The 22,055-nt window shown below is 57.8% G+C and overlaps 1 protein-coding gene across 1 annotated transcript; it reads left to right on the top strand.

Moving 5' to 3' along the window:
- The first annotated feature begins 13,009 nt into the window (after window positions 1-13,009).
- KLHDC7A (kelch domain containing 7A) lies at window positions 13,010-16,454 on the top strand. Its single transcript, XM_058718899.1, has one exon. It carries the CDS (start codon window positions 13,883-13,885, stop codon window positions 16,241-16,243), a length of 2,361 nt encoding a protein of 786 aa, XP_058574882.1. The 5' UTR covers window positions 13,010-13,882; the 3' UTR covers window positions 16,244-16,454.
- Window positions 16,455-22,055: the final 5,601 nt, after the last annotated feature.

Here is a 22,055-nt window from a genome sequence, read left to right as displayed (position 1 = left end):
GTTATTGTGACACTGACCTTCCCGCCTCCCTCGTCCGCTTCTAAGGGCCCTTGCCAGCACCTTGAGCCCACCCCCCCCCCCCCAGAAAATCCCAGGTAATCTCTCTACTTGAAGGTGAGCCGGTCCACAATTTTTATTGCATGATCTGCAGACCTAACCTAAAGGTCACAAGTTCCAGGGTTTAGGATGGGGACGTCTTTGGGGGGCCCTTAGTCTGCTAGCACACCTGTCACCCAGAGGCAGCCACTACCTGGGGGGCACCTCCTGGGTGGCAGGCAGCTTCACACAGTCATTTCCTTCCTTCCTCCCAACAGCCCCGGGAGGTCAGGGGTATCACCCCTCTTTCCTGAGGAAGCGACCGTGGGAGAGCCAGGCCACCTGTGACTGGTGGGGGCCTGGGGCACTTCTGCCTTCTTTCATTAAAAAAAGCTTTAAGGGGCGCCTGGGTGGCTCAGTCGGTTAAGTGTCCGACTCCTGATTTCTGCTCAGGTCATAATCTCCCGGTTCGTGAGTTCGAGCCCCACATCGGGCTCTGCACGGATGGTGCGGAGCCTGTTTGGGATTCTCTCTCTCCCTCTTTCCGCCCCTCCCCTGCTCATGCTCTCTGTCTCTCTCAAAATAAATAAATAAAACTTAAAAAAAAAAAAAGCTTTAAAAGCCTATGTTTTATGGCTGTACTGGTATAGGCATCATAGGCATGAATATAACCAGGATGGATTATATTCTTCTCTTATTTCTGATTTAAAAAAGAAATGAGGGGCGCCTGGGCGGCTCAGTCAGTTAAGCATCCGGCTTTGGCTCAGGTCATGATCTCGCGGTTTGTGAGTTCGAGCCCCGCGTCGGGCTCTGTGCTGACAGCGCGGAGCCCGGAGCCTGCTTTGGATTCTGCGTCTCCCTCTCTCTCTGCCCCTCCCCTGTTCATGCTCTGTCTCTCTCTGTCTCAAAAATAAATAAACGTTAAAAAAAAATTAAAAAAAAAAAAAAGAAATGAAAACATTTCATGGGCTCCTAAGAGGGCCGTGGGCTCTCAGCACTGTGTCCACGGTGCCAGATGGAGAAGTAGACCTTGGAGACTGGCAAAGGGATGCCCACGGGCACATGGCCAGGAGGGGGCAGAGCCAGGGGTCACTCCTGGGGCTCCCCTGACTCCAAGACAGGGCTCACTTCTCCAATTAGCCCACCACTCCATTAGTATCCAAACGACTCTGAGACGTCGGACTCAGAGCCACACAAACACTTAAGATTACTTGGCCAGAGGCTCTCATTTTATGGAGATCCGTGTGCCCAGAGAGGGATTACAACGTTCTCAGGGACACACAGCCAGTCAGTGCTGGAGCCAGGATGAGGTCCTGGTCTCCCGACTGTCCACCAGGGGCTCGTCCCTATCCCTCTCTTTCTTCCGTGTGCCAACCGCTCTCACCTGAGAAGGAGCCCAGCTCCTCCCCCACCCTACACGCACACACTCATACACATAAGCACAGCCCTGTCTCTGTGGTCACGCACGCAATGCCAGTGTAAACCTTGGCCACTGCTGTATCGACTGCTCTTTATGTTGTGACCTGGTTAGGAACCACCCAAGGTACTCATGTCACACATGGGGAAACTGAGGCCGGACCAGGAGGGGTCTGACCCAAAGCCACTCTGCAGATTACCAGGAGCGCCAGCACTCTAGCCCAGTTCCCCAATCCCGTGCTCTCTGCCCTGCGGCCACCTCGCCCACACGTATTCTCTGCAGTTTATCACAGATGTCAGGCTCCAGCCTGAGGGCCCCCCCTCTGCCCTCACCCAGCCCACAGGGGCCACAGAAGATCGTGCGACCAGAAGGTTCTGCAAGAGCAGTTGCCAAGTCCTCAGCGTCCAGACTTGGCACAGGGGCTGCCTCCGGCTCAGACCCAGAACAAGAAAAACCAGTTCCAGGAGGCCACCTTCCTGCCCTGACTTTGACGTCTGCAGTGGTTGGTTGCCCAGGCTGGGGGCACTGGGCTGAGCCTGGGGTTCAGGCTTCACGCTGCAGGGTGGCAGTGCCCCCGGCCAGAGACCTCTGGTTTCCCGCTGCACGTCATTGGTCCCCTCTGAGCCTCAGTTTCCCCACCTAGGCATGACATTCTGTACCTGCCTCTCAGGGTTGCTGTTGCCCTGGATGGGTGCATGGCACTTGGTGAAAGCAAGGTCAATGTCATGACTTTCATTGTAAGCATTAATGACAGTTATTGTGATATATGAAGGAGCCAGTGCTTAAGCTGGATCCTGAAGGCTGGGCGGTACGGTGGGGCTGGCAAAGGACCAGCACAGCTCCCCAGGGCAAGGCCAGAAGCCAAGGCCAGAGAGGAAGCAAAGACTGGGGCCCCAACTAGAGACCCCTGGCGGCCCCCAGCATCTCAGACCTTTCACCTGCTGTCTCCGCAGGTTCCCACTGGGAGAATGTACCTTCAAGATCTTGGTCACAGGGGAGAATTTCCAACTTCCCACCCACGTTACAGATGGGAAAACTGAGACCCAGAGAACACGAGTTACCTCCCCAAGGACACACGACTATTTTACAACGCCAGGACTCATACCGGGTGCCACCTGACTTTTGAAGGAAATGATTGATCACAATCCTTCCACTCGGCTCTCCTAGGAACGGTTTTTTTTCTTGTCTTCTGTTTTACTTCCAAGCCTTATCTGACATCTAACTCAACACAATTGCCTTGTCCCTGTAGCCCCGAGAATAGCTCAGGGACAGCACGGATTGCGGGGCAGCCAGCTCCAGTCCCCTGTGTCACTCCTGTCACCCTGACGTAGCCCCAGCTCTGGCCACGATCATCCCAGCCCAGCTGCTCATTGCTACCTCAGAGCCTTTGCACACCCTCCACCCTCCACCCCCCAGAATGCCTTCCTTGGGCAATTACTTTGTGAAGCCACATCCCCCCCTTCCAGATTCAGCCCCTTCCGGCCTTCCCTGATGGTTCTTGGCCCTGAAGATACCAGCTCATCGCCCCTTGGCATTTAAACAAATTAAAGGCTCAATCTGCTGTATTCATTTGCTCTTGTCCACACAGTGACTTGTCTCTTCTCATTTATTCATTTGTGTATTCAACAGGTGTTTATGGAGGACCGACTATGAGCCAGACATTCCCCACACGCAGAGCCTGCCCTCCAGATGTGAACCCTCTCGTGGAGAGGGAGTCCCATGGGACCTCACTGCCCTTGTTAGGTGCTGAGCATCGCTGGGGGTTGAGCAGGGGCCTTTGTCTTTGGGGGCCTTCCCAGCCAGGCACCTTGCCAGCTAGGAAAGGGTCTCTCCCATCGCTGCCAGTCCTGCTTAGACACAAGGATGCTGGAGGTCCCTGAGCCATCTTGCACCCCCCGGGTGGCCACCGGGTTCGGTGGACCGCAATCCCAGCTCTGCCACCTTTGAGCTGAGAGATCTGGACAGGGTCCCCTCCCTTGGGGGCCTCAGTTCTTCTTTTGTGAAATAGCTCTAGGGGCTCCTAGCTCACCGGTTTGCTGTGGGATGGGGGCAGCATCCTGCGAGCGCCCGGGGCAGGGGAGGGACAGTTGCAAGGCGCAGGGTCCCTGAGCTCACCTCGGTGCGAAAGCCATGGCACTGGCGCATGGGTCCCCTCTGCGTGGATTTGGGGGTGTCACCTCCCTTTGTGCGGTCTCTGTGTAGCACGAGAGGGTCTGACCGTGGGCATCCAAGGTCCCTTTCAGCTCTGGGAGGCTTTGATGACCGGCAAAGCGAGCCTGTTGCGTAGAAACCGTGGGCTTCGAGGCTCTGCCCTGAGAGATTTGTGCTTCGTCTGTCCCCCCTGGGCTCTCGGGCAGCACTGGACATGGAAACAACGCCTCTGAAGAGGGAGAATGAAAGAAGCAGCCTTCACCTGTCGCCAGGCTAGAGGAACATGAAGCGAAACCATTCGGCAAACAGCCCCACCGCCTTGCATCACGGAGCCCGGGGTACAGGGCTGGGACCCAGTCTTTAAATTATAGCGCCCGGGAAATTAGAACTCAGAACAGAAAAGAACCGTGCCCCTGGGAAGCAGGGGAGGGAGGGACAGAAATAAGGGGGTCACACGCGGGGTACGTGAACAAGGAGGCACGATTTACGCTCTCCCTTCTCCAAACTGGAAATATCCCCTCTCCTCCTCCCGGTTCCTAGTGACTGCTGATGCAGGGGACCCCACACCCTGCATTATTTGGAATCTTCTAGTCAAGGGACGTCCTTCTTTGGTTCAGTCTTTTTTTTTTTTTTTTTTTAACGTTTATTCATTTTTGAGACAGAGAGAGACAGAGCATGAATGGGGGAGGGTCAGAGAGAGAGGGAGACACAGAATCCGAAGCAGGCTCTAGGCTCTGAGCTGTCGGCACAGAGCCCGATGCAGAGCTTGAACTCACAGACCGTGAGATCATGACCTGAGCCGAAGTCGGACGCTTAACCGACCAAGCCACCCAGGCGCCCCATTCTTTGGTTCAGTCTATCTTGTCTTAAGTTCCAGAACTCATGTGCTCGCCAAGTCATTCCCGCCCAGATGGAGACTAATGCTGGCCACTTCCACACCCCGTGTGCTTTCAAGCTCTTAGAACAATTCCTCCACCTCGTGCTATTAATTACGGTCCCCGGCTTCAGGGCCTTTGCACTGTGGGTCCTCTGCTTCAACTGTCCTTTCCCTACCTTGCTTACCTGTCAAATCCCTCAAGACTCAAGCTCTGGGAAGCCCTCCTCCCCCAAAGCCCTGGCTCTTTCCTCCTTGTTTCCATAGTAGCTGAGCATTTGCTCTGCTGTGATCCTTCCCCACTAGTGTGTTTCTGGAGGGCCCGGCTGGGCCTAAAAGGGCAGAGGGCAGGATATGTGTAGGTGTGAGGCTGCGTGTGCCAGGTGGGTAGGTTTGAGCCTCTTTGGTGGAACACGGGGGCTGCCTCTGCCACAGGGCTGTGCAAAGACTCAATGATGGAGAATATGGCTGGCGCATAGTAGGTGCTCAGTGAAGCGGTTTGTCATCCATTTGTCTCTCCCTCCCCAGAGTCAGGCCCGGGTCTGGCCCCTAGCACCCTATGGATGCTTGGGGCATGGCCTCCAGCCCCTGGCTCTGGTTTTCCTGGCTGCTTGCGCTGCATTCTCCCCTCCCCCCTCCCTCTGGGGCTTGGCTGGGACCCTCTCTCCACCTTCTGCACCAGGGCGGCGGTCTCTTTTCAGAGCATTGATTTGCAATCAGCCCCAACAGCTCTAATGGGCCAGCGAGGCCCCTGGCTGCGCTGAGTTAGCTCCATTTAGAGGCTCAGAGCTGTGGAACACAAACCTGTCCTGCCTCTCGAGGTCTGGCATCAGCTCTCTGGTGTCTGGGAGAGACGTGAGTCAGCTGGGGACCCAGGGCTGCCGCGGCTCCTCTCCCACAGCCCCTCCCTGCCAACTCAGGGCTCAGCCACGCCCCTGCCAGGCCCCCAGCCCCTCCAACCCCACTCTCTGCTGGACCTGCATGGGCTGGAGGGGGTCTCTGCTTCTCTCCTTCCTGGTGCTCTCTTGAGAAGAGCACAGGATGTTGGGGCCCAAAGAAAAGCTGGTCCTCAGTGCACTTGAACTCACTGATCACCGTGACAATGTATATAGTAGCAGGTTTTATTGGTCCCATTTTACAAATAAAGAAATTGAGCTCAGAGGTCACACAGCAGTGCTTTCTAAACTTATCTGACCAGGAAGAAGCCTTTCTTTCTTTCTTTCTTTCTTTCTTTCTTTCTTTCTTTCTTTCTTTCTTTCTTTCTTTCTTCTTTCTCTCTCTTTTTCTCCTTCTTTCTTTCTTTTCATGGAATAACCCAAAGCACACATTTCAAAACATACCATCTTGAGCTGGCTTATTTCTTACCCCAAAAACCAATCCAATGTATCCTTTTTAAAGCTCAGTATGCGTCTTCCCCTAATGCAGGGATTTCTTAACAAGGACTCCAAGGGCAGACGTTCCAGAATTTGCATGTGAAATAGTGTGTGTATATGCATTTTTCTAACAGGGTCTCTAACTTCCAGGGGATCCTCAGAGGGACCCGGGAGACCCAGAAAGAGTAAAGAACCACGCCCTAGCTGGAGTCCCTGTAGAGAAGGCCCAGTTTTGATCTGGGGTTTTGTGGAAGTGAACAGAACAGCAGAGATGTGGGAAAGAAGGCCGTGAGTGGGGGAAATGGCCCGTGCGACAGCAGGGACGAGGGGACAGTAAACGGATGAGCTTGGCTGGAGCAGAACGGGTGTTTGGGAACAGTGACAAATGAGGTTGGGCCGTCAAAGGGACCTTGGAGAACTGGCCAAGGCATTTAGATTTGATAGGGGAGGCCATGGGGAGCCACAGGACATCCTGGAGCCTGCAGGTGGCAGCACAGGAAGGGGGGCTGCAGAAGAGGTGGCAGAGAGTTGGGGGGGGCAGTGGGAGCCACGAGCTGCTAGGATGGGGCTCCAGGGACAGCCTGACCCAGGGAGCTCGCCGTTCCGGGAAGGGCACGCAGGGCTGGCGACTGTCAGGAGTACCACGGGAGGAGGAGGGGCAGGAGAGCAAGGCAAGACAGCCCCGCTGGAAGCAAGGCCTTAGACATAAAGCTTCCTGGTTGGGTCCTCAGGTCCGTCATTTCCTAGCTGTGTGGCTCTGGGCAAGTAACCTAACCCTTCTGAGTCTCCGCGTCAAAAGGGATAACTCCGCCTGCTCGGTAAGGTTGTGGAAATTGACTCAGACAAGACACGCTTCCAGCCCTCGACCATGACGGGTTCTCTTCTGACCCATCAATATAGTCTATAAACACTTACCAACCCCTGCCACGCACCTGCACCAGGTGCCCTCCTAGGCGTCCCAAGGCGTTTCTGACAATAACCCCACAGGCAGAGGGCATCACACCCATTTGAGAGAGAAGAAAACTGAGGCACAGAGATTTCGACAATCAGAGTCCGTGGTGATGTCTATTAAGGTTATTGTGAGAACTCAGAGGTCAGAGGGTCCGTGATAAAGGTGTGACCTCTCCCTGACACAGGGTGGGAGAAGCCACACTCCCTTGAGGGGATTCAAGGTCATACAGCTGGGATTGTGGGTGGGCGGGGTACTATCCAAGCATTTACAGTGCTTCCCGTAGGGATCCGGCTCACAGGAGGATTCTGACTTTTTGAGGCTGGGGCGGGGCCTGCTATCCTGTTCCATAACAAGGGTTTCTGGAAAACGGCTTTGGGGTAAAACAGATTTAGCCTCAGGCAAGACACTGAGTCTCAGTTTCCTCACCTCTAGGATGGGTCTTGCCCCCCACTGCAGGGCTGGTGCAAAATGGAAGGGGATGGGGCCCGCAACCTCGGCAGAGCCCAGGCCTGTCACAGAGTGGGTGCCCCCAAATAACGGCTATTATTACTTCTGTGAAATTTCTACCCTGAATGCAGGCGGCGGGTACGCCTCATACTTAACCCTCAGGACGCTCCCTCTGCCTCCACTCACCCCACCCCAGAGCAAGAATCAGGATGCACTCTGCCATCTCAAACGGCACCCAGGAATTGTTTCACGTTCAATTTCCCCATCAAATTCACAGGCACGTATCACATGCCATTATTCTACTTCCTAATGGCCTATGCAGTGGAATCGTAAGTAGGACATTTCTTCATGCCCTTGGCATTCCCGACTCTTTGAAACTCCCTTTCCAGGCCTGATCTCCTTTTTGGTGACTGCAGCACGACACATGATCGCCAAAATCCGGGCAGCACCCAGCCCCGGCCTCTGCTGGTCCCAGAACGTAAAGGAACAACAGTGACGCATCTCCTCGGAAAGCAGTGTTAGCCTCCCTTGGGTTTCTGTGGGGGTCAACCGTGGCAGTAGACAGCAGGGGAGGCTGGATGGGTGCAGGGCCAAGGTCAAAGACAAGAGTGACTTGAGTCTCTGTACTGCTCACAAGCTATGGGGCCTGGGGGCAAGATCACCTCCCCTCTTGGGAGCTTCAGTGCCCTCAACTATAGAAAAAGGTGATGGGGCCGGGGGTGGGGGTGGGGGTGTTGGGACTTGGTCGGTTGAGCATCTGACTCTTGATTTTAGCTCAGGTCATGATCTCAGGGTCCTGGGATCGAGTCCCACATCAGGCTCCACACTGAGCATGCAGCCTGCTTAAGATTCTCTCTCTGTCAAATAAAAAATAAAATAAAATAAAATAAAATAAAAATGACAATACCAGCCACACAGGATGGCAGAATCGGAAGTGTCGGTCACAGACTGTGCCTGTAACACCCATGACAACTATTTGTCGAGGTCATGTGGGTAAAAGGCTTGACGGAAGGTGCTGGACGGGTGAGCTGGCGCTTGAGCCTCAGCAGGTGGTATTCACTACGATGGGTCCACCAGGGTCCCTGTTTGGCCTCGCCTTTGCTGTCTCAGATTCCTGACGGGGGTGGTGTCCCCAGTCCCGTAACGTGCCAGGATCACCCTCCACGGAGCCGAACAGGGGCCCAGGGGGTGGCAGGGCCCCGGGGAATATTCAATATTTTACTGCCTGGGAAGGTGCAGCAGCGCCTTAGCAGAGTGGGGCGAGATTGGCAGACTGTTGCAATACTCAGCATTAACTTCTAGTTCATAAACGGCACAGAGGACAGAGGGGGTCCTGGGGGGGTGGCAGGCAGGCTGGTGGGGCTGGGGAAGTTCCTGTTCCCCGATGAGAATGGAAGTATTTCAGCATTGAACAACCAGCTGGGACGTGGTGACGCACAGCGGCTGAGGGCACAGCGTGGGGACTCTGAGCGTGACGAGCCCATCGGAGGTCAAGGAGAGTTTGTCGAGGAAAGGCCCCCGGGGGAAGCGTAAGGAACAACCACCGGACCACCAGATTCTTACTGCGCACCCTTGGGATGAGTGGGAATTTGTCCTGGGCCTCCTCATCCACAGCCCAGGCTCAGTCAGATGCCCCGTGTTCTAGCCCCCGCTAGACACATGGGCCCTCGTTAGGCCTTGGCCTCCTCACCAGTCAGACCAGGATCCTTTTTTTTTTTTTTTAATTTTTTTGACATTTATTTATTTTTTAGAGACAGAGAGAGATAGAGCATGAACAGGGGAGGGTCAGAGAGAGGGAGACACAGAATCCGAAACCGGCTCCAGGCTCTGAGCTGTCAGCACAGAGCCCGACGCGGGGCTCGAACTCACGGACCGCGAGATCGTGACCTGAGCCGAAGTCGGCCGCTTAACCGACCGAGCCACCCAGGCGCCCCCAGACCAGGATCCTTTTATCGCTGATACTTCTGGACTCAAAAGTCTACCCTCTCCCTCACGTGCGTGTGCAGGTGCATTTGCATGCATGTACGTGCACATAGGCACCTGTGGGTGTGTGCCTGCGCGGGGGTGCGTGTGGAAAGGGCCACACCCCTCCCCGCCTCCCGAGGTGCCTGCACCCACCTCCTCCCAGCCTGGGGCCCCCCCTCAGGGCCTCACCTACCGCACCCCTCCCTGGAGTCAGCCTCCACCTCGGAAAACACAGACCAGGGGAGGCGCCGGCAGCACGGAAGTCAAAGCCAGTCACTGGAAGATGGGCCTGTTTATTTGCACGGCACGCGTTTATCTCTGACCGTTCCACCCACCCCCCGAGCGAACCCCAGAGTTGTCAGTTGGTCCTGCCGTCTCGAGAGGCCAGATTGGCGGTGCGCACATTCACAGAAGCCCAATATAGACTTCCAATTATCTTTTAATTCCCCTCCTGTCTTCATTTGTTCCTTTCACTTTTCTCCAAACAGACTCGGTGCGGGGAGGGGAGAGAGAGCTGTAATTGATGGAGTTTGAAGCCAGCTCGCGGGAGCGTGGTGTTCGCCCGCAGGGTGCGATGAGACCTCAGGACAAAGCGGACCGCTCTCTCGCCACCGCCCTGCAGGGCCTCTTAGAGGCCCCAAGCCCTTGTTCTTCTGTCTTCCGGTCTTCTGACTCTCTGCAATAACTATATCCTCTTATTTTCTGTAGTCCTGCAGCTGAGGCCCTGCTGAGCGGAGGGTGAACTCCTAGAGACGGCAAAGGACTCCTGGAGGCACCTTTCGTATGCAAACGAACCGGTCCGGAACTCAGCCACAACACCTCCTTTATCAGACTCTCGCCAGGCTCGGGTGGGTGCACCGGGGCCATACTCCCCTGTCCCGGTTACCCCAGGGCCAGGTACGAGACAAATAAAGACGGCCCGCGGCCCCCTGACATTATTCACACTGTCTTGTCCACTCCTTCCCTTGAAAACCACAGTGATGCTCCTCTACTGTTCTCTTGCTCCTCCTGCCTCCTTCCTGAGCCTGGTGCCTCCCCACGTGGCCCTGCATGGTGTGGGCTGGGGGACCCTCTTGGGGACCGTGAGTAGCAAGTGTCTTTTCTGTGGCACGTGTCTCCCGGAATGGACAGCAGGAAGCCTCATTTACTGCACCGAGGCTCCTCTGTGCTCTGCTGTTGCACAGGTCTTACTTCTGCCCTCAAACAGGGGAAAGTCGCAGGAAATGCCATGCCAGGAGTCAAAGCAGTGCCACCTGACACCCCGCCCATGCACACACGGCCTGCACCTGCCCGACACCCCAGCCTGGAAGTCTCTGTGCACCATCACGGCTGTCGTAACCCTGTACCCTCAGACCTGCTACTTCTCTCCCCTCGGCCTTCCCTGTTCTGGCCACCTCCAGGCTCTAGGCCATCCTGGTGCGCTCTCCCACGGAAATGCTGGCGACGAGCATCGTCACACCCCACTCTCTCCCTGTTCAGCATCTTCTTCCCGAGCCAGCAGTCCGCCAAGGCTCCCCGGGGCCAAGGGTGTCTCTGTAACCTATGTCACTGCACCAGCTCGAAGCCTGGTACACGGTGAGCACCTGGTGAATATTTATTCCTTCAGTCAGTCTACACCACCACCGCCCCCCCCCCCCCCCGCCTCCTTTATCAATACTCAAGGCTAGATACCTTTTTCTGGAATACTTTTTTTTTTTTTTTTAATGTGTATTTGAGAGAGAGAGAGAGCAGGGGAGGGGCAGAGAGAGAGAGGGAGACACAGAATCGGAAGCAGGCTCCAGGCTCTGAGCTGTCAGCACAGAGCCCAATGCGGGGCTTGAAGCCACAAACTGCAGGATCATGACCTGAGCCGAAGTAGGACGCTTAACCAGCTGAGCCACCCAGGCGCCCCTCTGGAATACTCTTTGGACCTCTATTCTGATGCCCCTGGCTCCAGCCTCCCTGGCTGTCCCCTGGCCCATTGTACTTTGTCAACGAGTCGCCTCATTAATTTTCCTCCATGATACGCTGTGGCTTAATCATACCTCAGGTACACATTCTATCTCACAGGTAAGGATATAAGTCCTCTCAGGGCGGGGACTGTGTCTCCTGCTCCCAGCGGCTCCCCAGCTATCCTCCTGCCACCCTGGAGGACGGCTTTGACCATCCCCAGTGCCCAGGAGCAAGTTTCCAAAGGGAGAGAGTGGTTGTCTGACTCCAAGGGTTTAAGCTGAAGCCACACAGAGAGTGCTCCCGTGTGGTGGAGACTTTATCGGGTGGGAGGCAGCATGCCAAAGGGGCTGACACCCAGCTCACTCAGTGGCATCTGAGAGGACAATGCCAGGTCACAGTATTGTCACCAAAGGGGCAGGCCATCAGTGGTCCCTTCTCCAACGGTAGGAGAGCCCCAAGGCTGCCCCTGCTACTGCAATGGCAGCTGGGCCAGCAGGGGACCCCAAAGTCCTGGATTCACCGCCGGACAAATCACTTTTATTACCCTTTGTACCTGGTCCTTCCCTTCCCGGAGGGAGACGAATGAACCGTGCAGCTAGACAGACCCAGTTTTAACTCAAGACTCTGCCGCTCGCAATCCACGTGACATGGGCACATCCCTCTGAGGCTCAGTTTCCTCACCTGTAGAACGAGGGTGATGATTGCACTTTCCCGTCCAGATTCCCCGGGGGGGGGACGAAATGGTTTTGCTTCTGTTAGTCACCCTGATGAAACAAGCTGCTCACGCAAAGAAGAATTCTCTGCAGCCAAGCGGCAAAGCTGAGTGACTTTCCACTCCTAGCCCCGCGGAGGCCTCCTGAGATGATTGCCAAAACCGGGGACTTCCTGGGAGGTCCCCCAAACCTGCCAAGTCAGAAAGTCTGGGGAGTATAGCTTGGAAATGTGCATTTCTGAATTTTTTTGATGCTTATTTATTTTTGAGAGACAGAGAGAGAGAGAGAGAGAGCGTGAGCACGGGAGGGGCAGCGAGAGAGGGAGACACGGAATCCAAAGCAGGCTCCAGGCTCTGAGCTGTCAGCACAGAGCCCGACGCGGGGCTCGAACTCACAAACCATGAGATCATGACCTGAGCCGAAGTCAGACGCTTAACTGACTGAGCCACCCAGGCGCCCCCAGAAAAGTGCATTCCTGACGAGCACCCCAGTGGCTCCCATGCCTGTGACGTTCAGAATCACGATTTTGACCGTGAGGGAGAGAAAGCGGGGACCCTGCTGCTGGTCACCGGCGGAACCGCCCACAGAGCCTGACTTCTGGGGAACCACACCTGGTGGGTGAACTCAGGTAGGTAAAACTCTGGACTCTGGAAACAGGGATACAAGTCCCTACTTACAAGCCAATTGACATGATCTTAGAGCTGCCATAAAATGGGGGGGTGGGGCGGGGGACAAGTGCATCTCTCTCAAACGGTGTGGGCATCGGAGGAGACTCTTCCTGACTGCCCACCTCCGGTCTCTCCGTGGCACGCTGGCAGGTGTCCACAACTGTGCCCGGCCCGTACGGGACAGCGGAACAGGGTGCACTTTGACCCACGGCCTGTGTGATAAAGGCCAAAGGAGACACGCAGAAGAACAAGAGACCTAAAGAAAGGAAAGACGACCTCAGAGCAAGGCATGTGAGGCACGGCCTTGGACCCGACTCCAAAGGGCTGGAGGGGTGAGGACCCGCGAGGATGAAGGAGGCCGTCCTGAGCCCCAGCCAGGAGCCTGGCGCTCAAGGCAGCGGACAGATGAGCTTGAAGGGTAAGTTTATTTACTTATTTTGAGGGAGACTGAGACAGCACAAGTGGGGCAGGAGCTGAGAGCGATGGAGAGAAAGAGGATCTCAAGCAGGCTCTGCACCGTCAGCATGGAGCCCGACTCAGGGCTCGAACTCCCAAAACCGTGAGATCACGACCTGAGCTGAAACCAAGAGCCGGACGCTTAACGGACCGAGCCGCCCAGGCGCCCCTTTTCTCATCTGTTAGACTGGGACCCACAGCACTGGTGAGGACCTCGGCCCCTCACCTTTTTCAAGCGCAAGGATGTGCCCTTGATCGTTAGATCAAGGTTACTTGCCTCGATCTAACTAACACCCTGTACCTTCCCCATCTGCTCTCAGGAAGGCCCAGACGGAGGGCGGAGGCATTCAAAGCCAGATCGGGTGGCTTGGCCGCAGTCCCTGGCCCAGCCTTCTCTGCTGCTAACTGCGGGCCTCCCCGCGGGGACAAGCAGACCCCAACGGGAAGGAAACCAGCAGGGAGGATCTCGTGCCACACCTGCCGTGGCTGCACCTGTCTCACAACCCACCACACCCAACACTCCTAGCCCTACATACAATAACCAACCCCGGGCGCTTCCGGGCATCAGGTGACTGGTCAAGAGCTTCCTCCCTATTTGTGTACCTGCCGGACACTCCTAACATCTTCCAGCTGCTGCTGGCTCGGGTGGCCGATCACAAGCTCAGGCCCCGGGGGCACAACCCCCACCCCCGCCCCCAGGGAAAGCGTCGAAGGATCCGCCAGCCCCGAGCCCCAGTGGCCACCTGCTGCCCGCTCAAGGTTACCTTGCTCCAACTCCTCCAGTGGCCGGCCGGAGCCAGCCCAGAGCCCCCTCCGGGTCAGCCCAGCTCCCGCAGGAACCAGGACAATCATTAATCGGATTCTTGACATTCTTTGGCCCCAGGTCGGCTTGGGAAGCATGCTCCCCGGAAGAGGAGGAGCAGAGTCCCAGGACTGGCATTTGGACATGCAGCTGGCAGGCAAGGTGGTGCTGTCGGCCGCCGCGCTGCTCCTGGTGACCGCAGCCTACAGGCTGTACAGGTTGAGGCCCGCCCGGGCCCCGCTGGGGGACAGGAACTCCAAGGCCGAGGAGAAGGCCGAGGGCTCCGGGCAGCCGGCGGACCCGGGGGCCGTTCCTGGGGCACCACACCGGGCTCTGAGACGCCGGAGGGGAAGCAAGGGGGCCGGCTGTGGCTGGGAAAGTCAGGGGGGCTCCCGAGTCCCGGCAACAGGACGCTCTCCCGAAGACGCAGAAGCCCAAGAGGCTCGGGAGCGCGAGAAGAAGGGCGCTGGTGTGGAAGGGGGTGGGCAGGGCCTTGTCTCTGAGCTGGCACCTCCTCGCTGCAGTGGCCAGGAAGCCGGAACAGCTGTTGGTGGTAAGCCCGAGCCGCCCCACCACCCCACGGTGGGCGATGAATTCCAAAGCTCCCCACTTGGCCTCGCTGCGGCAGAGGGGAGCAGGGTGGGCAGGGCGCCTACTCCATGGCGGGACGGCGGACCCCCGGGACAGCCAGGGCTCGCGGAGCAGGAGTCCCCCGCCACGAGCCTGATGGCCCACACGGAAGGCGAGAGTGACATGAACAGGAGCTGGGTCTTTCCTCGCAACAGGGGGGTCCACGGGGAAGAGGCCGGGGCCCTCCAGGCGGCCGTGGACATGGGCCTGACCCTGCACCAGCGGGAGGGAGCCACCAGTGCCTCCTATACCTACTCGTCTGTGTCCCGGGTTCGCGTGGAGGAGAACTTCATTCCTGAGAAGGTGGAGGGGATGGGGCCCAGGCTGAAGGGCAAGGTGTACGATTACTATGTCGAGTCCACTTCCTGGGCCACCTCCAAGGGCCGGCTGGCCCCCAGGACAGCCGCCCCGGCTGAGGCTCCACTCCCCGGGCCCCTGCCAGGAGCCCCGGGAACAGAGGCCGCTTCAGGAGGCCGGGAAGGTGGAGCCGAAACACCCACCTCCTGCCAGCCGGGGCCGTCGCCCCCCACGCAAGGCTTCGGCAGGAAGGAGAGCCTCGTCCGGATCATGGAGAACCCGGAGCTCCAGCTCCAGCTCGAGGGCTTTGGGGCCCCCGCTCCGTCCTGCCCAGACCAGAGCGCCCCGCCTGGCCACGCCCTTCCCCAGGCTTCTCTCGGGTCCAGCTCGGCCGGAAGCAGCCGGGAGGCCCACGTGCAGCTCGTGGCGGGGACCAACTTCTTCCACCTCCCGCTGGCCCCCGGCTCAGCGCCAGACGTGCACCTGGATCTGGGCAACTGCTACCAGGTGCTGACCTTGGCCAAGAAGCAGAAGCTGGAGGCGCTGAAGGAGGCGGCCTACAAGGTGATGAGCGACAACTACCTCCAGGTCCTGCGCAGCCCGGACATCTACGGGTGCCTGAGCGGGACAGAGCGGGAGCTGATCCTCCGGCGCCGCCTGCGGGGCCGCGAGCGCCTGGTGGTGGCGGACGTGTGCCCCCAGGAGGGCTCGGGCCGTCTCTGCTGCTACGACGAGGCGCAGGACGCCTGGCACCCGCTGGCCCGCCTGCCCCCCGAGGCGGTGTCCCGAGGCTGTGCCCTCTGCAGCCTCTTCAATTACCTCTTCGTGGCGTCCGGTTGCCGGGGGCCCGGGCACGAGCCCTCCAACCGCGTCTTCTGCTACAACCCGCTGACCGACATCTGGAGCGAGGTGTGCCCGCTGAACCAGGCCCGGCCGCACTGCCGGCTGGTGGCCCTGGACGGCCACCTGTACGCCATCGGCGGCGAGTGCCTGAACACGGTGGAACGCTATGACCCGCGCCTGGACCGCTGGACCTTTGCGCCGCCGCTCCCCAGCGACTCCTTCGCCCTGGCGCACACGGCCACGGCGTGTGCGGGCGACGTCTACGTCACGGGCGGCACCCTGCGCTACCTGCTGCTCCGCTTCTCGGCCCGGGAGCAGCGCTGGCGGGCGGGCCCCACGGGGGGCGGCAAGGACCGCACGGCCGAGATGGTGGCCGTCAACGGCTTCCTCTACCGTTTTGATCTCGACCGCCGCCTGGGCATCAGCGTCCACCGCTGCAGCGCCAGCGCCCGCCTCTGGTACGAGTGCGCCACCTACCGCACCCCGTACCCGGACGCCTTCCAGTGCGCCCCGGTGGGCGACCTCATCTACTGCGTGGGGCGCTGGCGCTCGCTCTGCTTCCTGGCCGACCACATCTCGCCCAGGTTTGTGCCCAAGGAGCCACGGAGCTTCCCCTCCCCGCGGGGCACCCTCCTGCCCGCCGTCCTGACCCTGCCGGTCCCCGACGCGCCTCAGACCAGGGTCTAGCTACCCACCCCCCACCCCCACCCCCCCCGCCCCCACCCCCCCCGCTGGACTTCTGCTGCCAAACTGGAAGCAAAAAGCACCCCTGCCCGCCACTCCGTGAGCCATCTCTGGGCGAGCAGGCAGCTCGGGAATTCCGCCCGCGCGCGAGGTGAATGCTAACCCTACCCCCTCCGCTGGCCGGGGCCTCGGATGCGTCTTTGCTGTCCCCGGGGGGCCCGGCGTTGCTGAGGGCGGCACCGTGTGCGGGGATGAGCGTCACCTAGCTTCAAATCTGAATTCTTGGGGGAAGGGGTATCAGGACCCCGCCAAAGTCCAGGGGCACAGCCTTACTGCAACCACAGTTCAGGTGCCAGCGGACCCCCATAGGGTGGAGGTGGGCCAGCCCTCCTAAGCCACTAGGCTCCCCTCCTAAACAGAGCCCCTACCTCTAGGGTTCCCAGAAGCACCTGGAACGCTCAAGGAAGGTGTTTCTGGCTGTGCCGGGAGCCCCGGGGAGCCCCAAGGGGCCCAGCCAGAGGAGAGATGGTTGGAGAAGTACGACAGCTGTAGTTGGAGCTGACCGTGAACTCTTGCCCGCAAAGCAAATTGACCATTGCCCACTTCTCATTACCTAGGATTCTGGTGTACTCGGAGGAGGAGAAACCTCCAGTTAGCAGCCACTTGAAAACCTACCCCTTGTACTGGTCTGCTAAGAACACCAGTGATTGCCACATATGGGGTCTCAGAAGAGGGAGGAGAAGATGTGATCTGAGGGCCACCGTCCTCCCGGGCCCCTGCTTCGGCCCGTCGCTGGCTGGCCGCTGACTCCCTCCCCAGATCTCAGAGCCTGCACAAGACTTCATCCAATCAATACAGCCCTGACATCAGGGGTGGGGGGCGAGAGAAGTCACTCCCAGGCACCCCCGCAGGGCTGGGGAGGGACAATGGCACAATTTGCTCTCCCTGTGCCATGTGATCACCTGGTGTGCCTGGTTAGATAGGAGACTCGGGAGGGGCCGGTCCGTGATGGAGCTGAGGAACCAGAAAATGCTAGTGGGGCATCAGGACACTGGGATCTCCTCCCACATCAGGGGTGGTAAATTTGAAAAGAGCAGAGACCCTCCAACCTCAGGAAGTTGCCCGTTCCTCCTGGAGGGAAGAGAGAGAGACTGGTCCAATCTATTGCCACAGCCCTGTTCCCTGGACGAGGATGATGCATGGCCAGGCAGAGGCGGGTGATGCTCTCCGTGCCATCCGGGAGCCAGGGCAGCTGGGACCACTTCTAAAGTGACAAGCAGCCTGGAGGAAAGAGGTAGAGATGGGGTGCCCCAGGGCAGGCCTGACAAGCAGGGAGCTAAGAATGCTTTGGACTTCAGTGTTCCTACCTTGAAAATAGGAAGGACCAGCCATGGCCTTCTCTGGCCAGAGAAACGAGAACACTTAGAGAAAGTTCTCCCCCAAGGCCCCCTGGGGGTCTGGGCAGCAGCTTGTGTTCACCGCAGCTGCTGGGCTAAGCTGGGGTCTTCCTGGAAAATGCAGGGTTAGAGCAAGGAGTAACAGGGAGGTTGGCATGGAGATGAGAACTTTTATTGGGCCACTCGAAGCCATCCTCCCCGTTCCAGGGCCTGGAAGGCGAGGCTGCCTGGTATTTATTCCTAAGTTGGAGGCGGGGAGAGGAAAGTGAGTCGGGGCTATGGCTGGAGCCTGGTGACCCCCCCACCCCCCCGCCGAGGCCTTGCTCAAGCTCAGAGCTGACACTCAGGCATGAGCCTCCAAGAGACCCTTGGTGGGGAAGCAGGGGTAAAGTCAGCAACACGACTACTGACAGCAGCATTGGCATCACGATGCCAGGCTGTGGTTTGCTTGGGAGGTGGACGGGCTCTGGCAGCTGAGGGCGGGTGGAACCAGATCCAGCCCCCAAGGGCAGGCCTCCAGCGAGGAGCCAGCTGATGACTAGACCACAACCAAGCAGGGGGACTGTTGGGGGAGGCTTCAAGCCGAGGGGGAGCTCAGGATCCCTCCGGAACCCTTTCAGAGCCCCACTGCATACACATGGCTGGGACTAGGGAGTCCCATCCAGAGACAGGGCAGGAGAGTTTGTTCCAGGCCCAGGGATGGTGGGTGTGGTCTTCATGATGAGTGCAGCGCTGAGATCCCATCTGCCTCCCTGTGGTCCCTTGCAGACATCACTAATCGACTGCCTTATCTTTTCCCACTGAGCCTCAGAGCCGGTTCAACCCAGGGCCCTCAGCCGTCATCGCTGATAGACTAGAGCCGGTGTGTTCCTCGTGGCTGGCCTGGGCTCCAGAACTGGCTTTAGGGAAGTGAGTGGTCAGGGCCATTATGGGAGACAAGGTAGTTCAGGTAGACCACAGAGACCACCTGGGGCCATGGCACTCAGGATTCACCGACAGAACGTTCAGGCTGCGCACTGCTCCAGGCACTGTGCTGGGGATGCAGCAGATCCCTGCCCTAACTGAGCCCGCTTTCTGGTGAAGGTAAACAGGCCGTTTTTAAAAATAAATGTGTAGGCGCGCTTGCGTGGCTCAGTCGGTTAAGCACCCGGCTCTTGGTTTCGGCTCAGGTCATGATCTCGAGGTTCATGGGTTTGAGCCTGGCACTGGGTTCTGTGCTGACACTGCAGAGCCTGCTTAGGATTCTCTCTCTCTCTCTCTCTCTCTCTCTCTCTCTCTCCCTCTCCCTCCCTCTTTCTCTGCCCCTCCCCCCTCTTTCGCAAAATAAGTAAACTTAAATAAAAAAATTAATTTGAAAAAAATTAGTACGCAAACAAATGACAAGCACCCATGCTGCTCATGCGCTGGGAAGGCAGAGAAGGCAGCGAATAGTGTGATCAAGTCTCCCTGATAAGGAGACAGGGAGCAGAGCCCTGGATGGAAATCTGAGACGTGCACTGACCAGGGCTGGCTCAGGGCACCGGAAGCTGGCCCTGCTACCGGGGAGGGAGGGGGCGGCGGGGGGGGGGGGGGAGGGGGGCGGCTCGTCACCCGCCAGGGAGGGCAGGACTGCCTCCAGGGAGCACCGCCCCGGGGCGTGAAGAGAGCTCGTGTCCAGCTGTTGGGCTGTAACCATTCACACGAGGGAGACGATCCTGTGTGGCCAAGGTTGACGAAAGAGGCTCTTTGCGCGTGGTAAGCTACGTCCCCAGGAGAGAAGCAGAGTTCACACATTTCAGAGTCCGGATCACACAGCGATGCCCTGTCTGGGCGTGTGGCTGGGTGTCAGCCCGCCTGTCATACTCCGTGGGGTCAGAGTCTAGGAATTCCACTTGACCTTCTTTAATAGCCTCGTCTGTCGACCTCTGGCCCTCAGCCTCACAGGGACCCGTGTGTCACTTGGCTACTCCCTGGGTCATCAGTCCTGCCCTCCCGTGAAGGGTTTCTTCTTGAAGACAAAACAAAAAAACAACCCCTTGAAGTTGGGGTTACATTCTTCATTAGGCCACCCACGGCATTATAGGAAAGAAACTTGGAAGACGGACAAAGGACGAAAAAGATCTCACCAGTTTCAACACCCGGAGACAACCCCCCGCTCTGGTGCGCGTCCCTCCGGCCTGTCTCTTCGGAGCAGAATTTCCGTTTGGCTTGATTGTCGCCTAGGTGTGATTCTGCTGAATGTGCAATTCAGCTGCTTCGGTTTTCCACTTAGCTTTTTAGAATACGCATTTCCCGTGTTGCTACAAACCCTCGGTAAACGCCGTTTCAGTAGCCGCCCAGTGCCCCATGGAGTGGCTGTACCACACTTTAAACAGTCCCCCCTCCTATCGGGCCCGTAGATTTTTTTCCCCCCTGTTGGTTTCTTTTCCCATCGTAAATAAACGGTCCTTTGTTTTCTCGTTCCTCTCTGTCTGGGGACTCCATCGATATTTACAAGAGGAGCTCAGTCTAGGGCTCGTCTGGAAAACACAGTTGCTGAAGCGAGTGGAGGCCACGGCATTTGCCTAGGGCTGTAGGGCTCTGACTATAGGGCCCCGGGGCTGCCTCTGGAAACGACCCCCTCCCGGGAAGGCAAGGCTGTCTGGAGGGGCCACCCCAGGTGCCTTCTGGCATTCCTGGAGCCGAGAGGTAAGGTAGGGGCCATATTTATAGAGCCCCGCTCTGAGCATACCAGGCACTGGACTAGACGCTTTGTGCACATCACTTCGTTGATCCTGACAACAAGCCCATTTTTACAGGGGAGGAGACTGAGGCTCACAGAGTTGAAGGAAACTCACCTTCGTGGCAAAGTTCAAAGACCCTCAGTTTCCTTCAAAGTACACTTGAACCTGGCCGCCTCACTCTCTGCACAATGCTCTTTCCATTCCCCTTATCTTGGGGCACGAGGGGTGGGGGGCGGACTTGGCTTCAGCCAATCCCCCTGGGCTTCCTCCGACCCCTCCCCCACTCACACCCAACACGCATGCTCTATCCTCAAACTTTCAACTCAAAGACATTATGCTTAAACTCTGGGATCCTCGATGTCTCTATCCGGAAAACGGGTCTGCCGCCGCCAGCCTCGAGACGATGTCGTGCGAACTAGCAAGAGAACGTATGTAAAGCACCGGGCCCAGGGACTGCTCCAGAGTAGGTCTGGGAAGGACCATCGCCTTCTGCAGGGGCCGCTCAGAGGAGACCCACTCCCCTTTGAGCCTCCTGGCCCCAGGGGAAGGTTGTCTGACATTTAAGCTGCAGGAGCCCCGTCTGGTTTGACAAGAATTGGCGGGTTGGGGGAGGGGTGGGACGGGGTCCAGTTATTCATATTGTACACCATCCAGGGTTCTGAGAATCTGAGCCTGTGCTCTCCTCCACAGTAAGTGGCTTGCTGATTTGGGTGTCCCCGGGCTCAAAGCATTAAGCGTTTTCCCAGTGCATTGCACGGCGCAGAGGAGTTTCACGAGCCCAGCCGCTCAGAGCTCTCCGGAAACCTCGAGAAGGTGCAACGGGGAGGGGGCTCCTTTCTTTTACAGATGGGGGTGAGAGACCCTCGGAACCACCGGACCGCTCTGCGCTGTGTCTGGCCTGCAGATATTTAGGGGGGTGACAGGTGCCCCTCACTTCCCCCTTTGTCATCCTTACCTGGAAGAGCTCTATGGCCCCAGGGCTGCCCTGAAGTCCTCTGAAGCTGTGGCTGCTGCCAGGAGGGGCCTCCGAGGCGAATGTGAGGCTCGGGTGGAGGCAGGGGATGGAACACGAGGGTGGAGGTGCCTGCAGGGGGAGATTAGGAGCGAGGCTCTCGGAGCAGCCACAAGAAAGGACAGCTGGAGGGCCATCTCTACAAACAGCTCTCTGGAAAGTGGGATGTGGGTCCAAATAAAACAGCCATCAAGTCCGGGGTTGCCTTTTGGCGCATGGGGAGGAAGTGAAGGCACAGATCTTATACGGATGATAATAACGGTGTCCCCACGCCAGGCTCTGTGAAACAATGCACCGTCCTTCCCGCCCTCGTGGAATCCGCATGGGGACACCACTGCCCGAAAGTGATCATCTTCATGACATAGGGGAGGAGACAAAGACAAGGCATTTCACAAAAAACTAAAAGTCACCAAAAGAAAGCCAAGAAAGTGAGAAAGAAAGCAAAAAAGAAAACTAAAAGAGATCGCAGGCACCTGGCTGGCTCAGTCAGTAGAGCATGCAACCTTGATCGCGGGGTTGTGAGTTCAAGCCCTCACGTTGGGTGTAGAACTTACTTAAAACAGAAGAGAGAAATCTAATCTCTGTCAATACGTTTAGTGAACCCACAATGCACTGTGCTTGCACGATCTCGTTTTACACTCAAAACAACCTGGTAGATGGTAAGAGTGGTCAAATTCTCCCCGTCTATCAATTCCTCCACCCCT

This window comes from Neofelis nebulosa, chromosome 2 (assembly GCF_028018385.1).
Source record: "Neofelis nebulosa isolate mNeoNeb1 chromosome 2, mNeoNeb1.pri, whole genome shotgun sequence".
NCBI classification, from domain to species: domain Eukaryota; kingdom Metazoa; phylum Chordata; class Mammalia; order Carnivora; family Felidae; genus Neofelis; species Neofelis nebulosa.
Note: the sequence above shows the minus strand (reverse complement) of the source record. Positions and strands in the feature narration are given on the sequence as shown.

Excerpts from the sequence above, each read along its gene's own strand:
- KLHDC7A (XM_058718899.1), top strand. The coding sequence starts at position 13,883 with ATGCTCCCCGGAAGAGGAGGAGCAGAGTCCCAGGACTGGCATTTGGAC.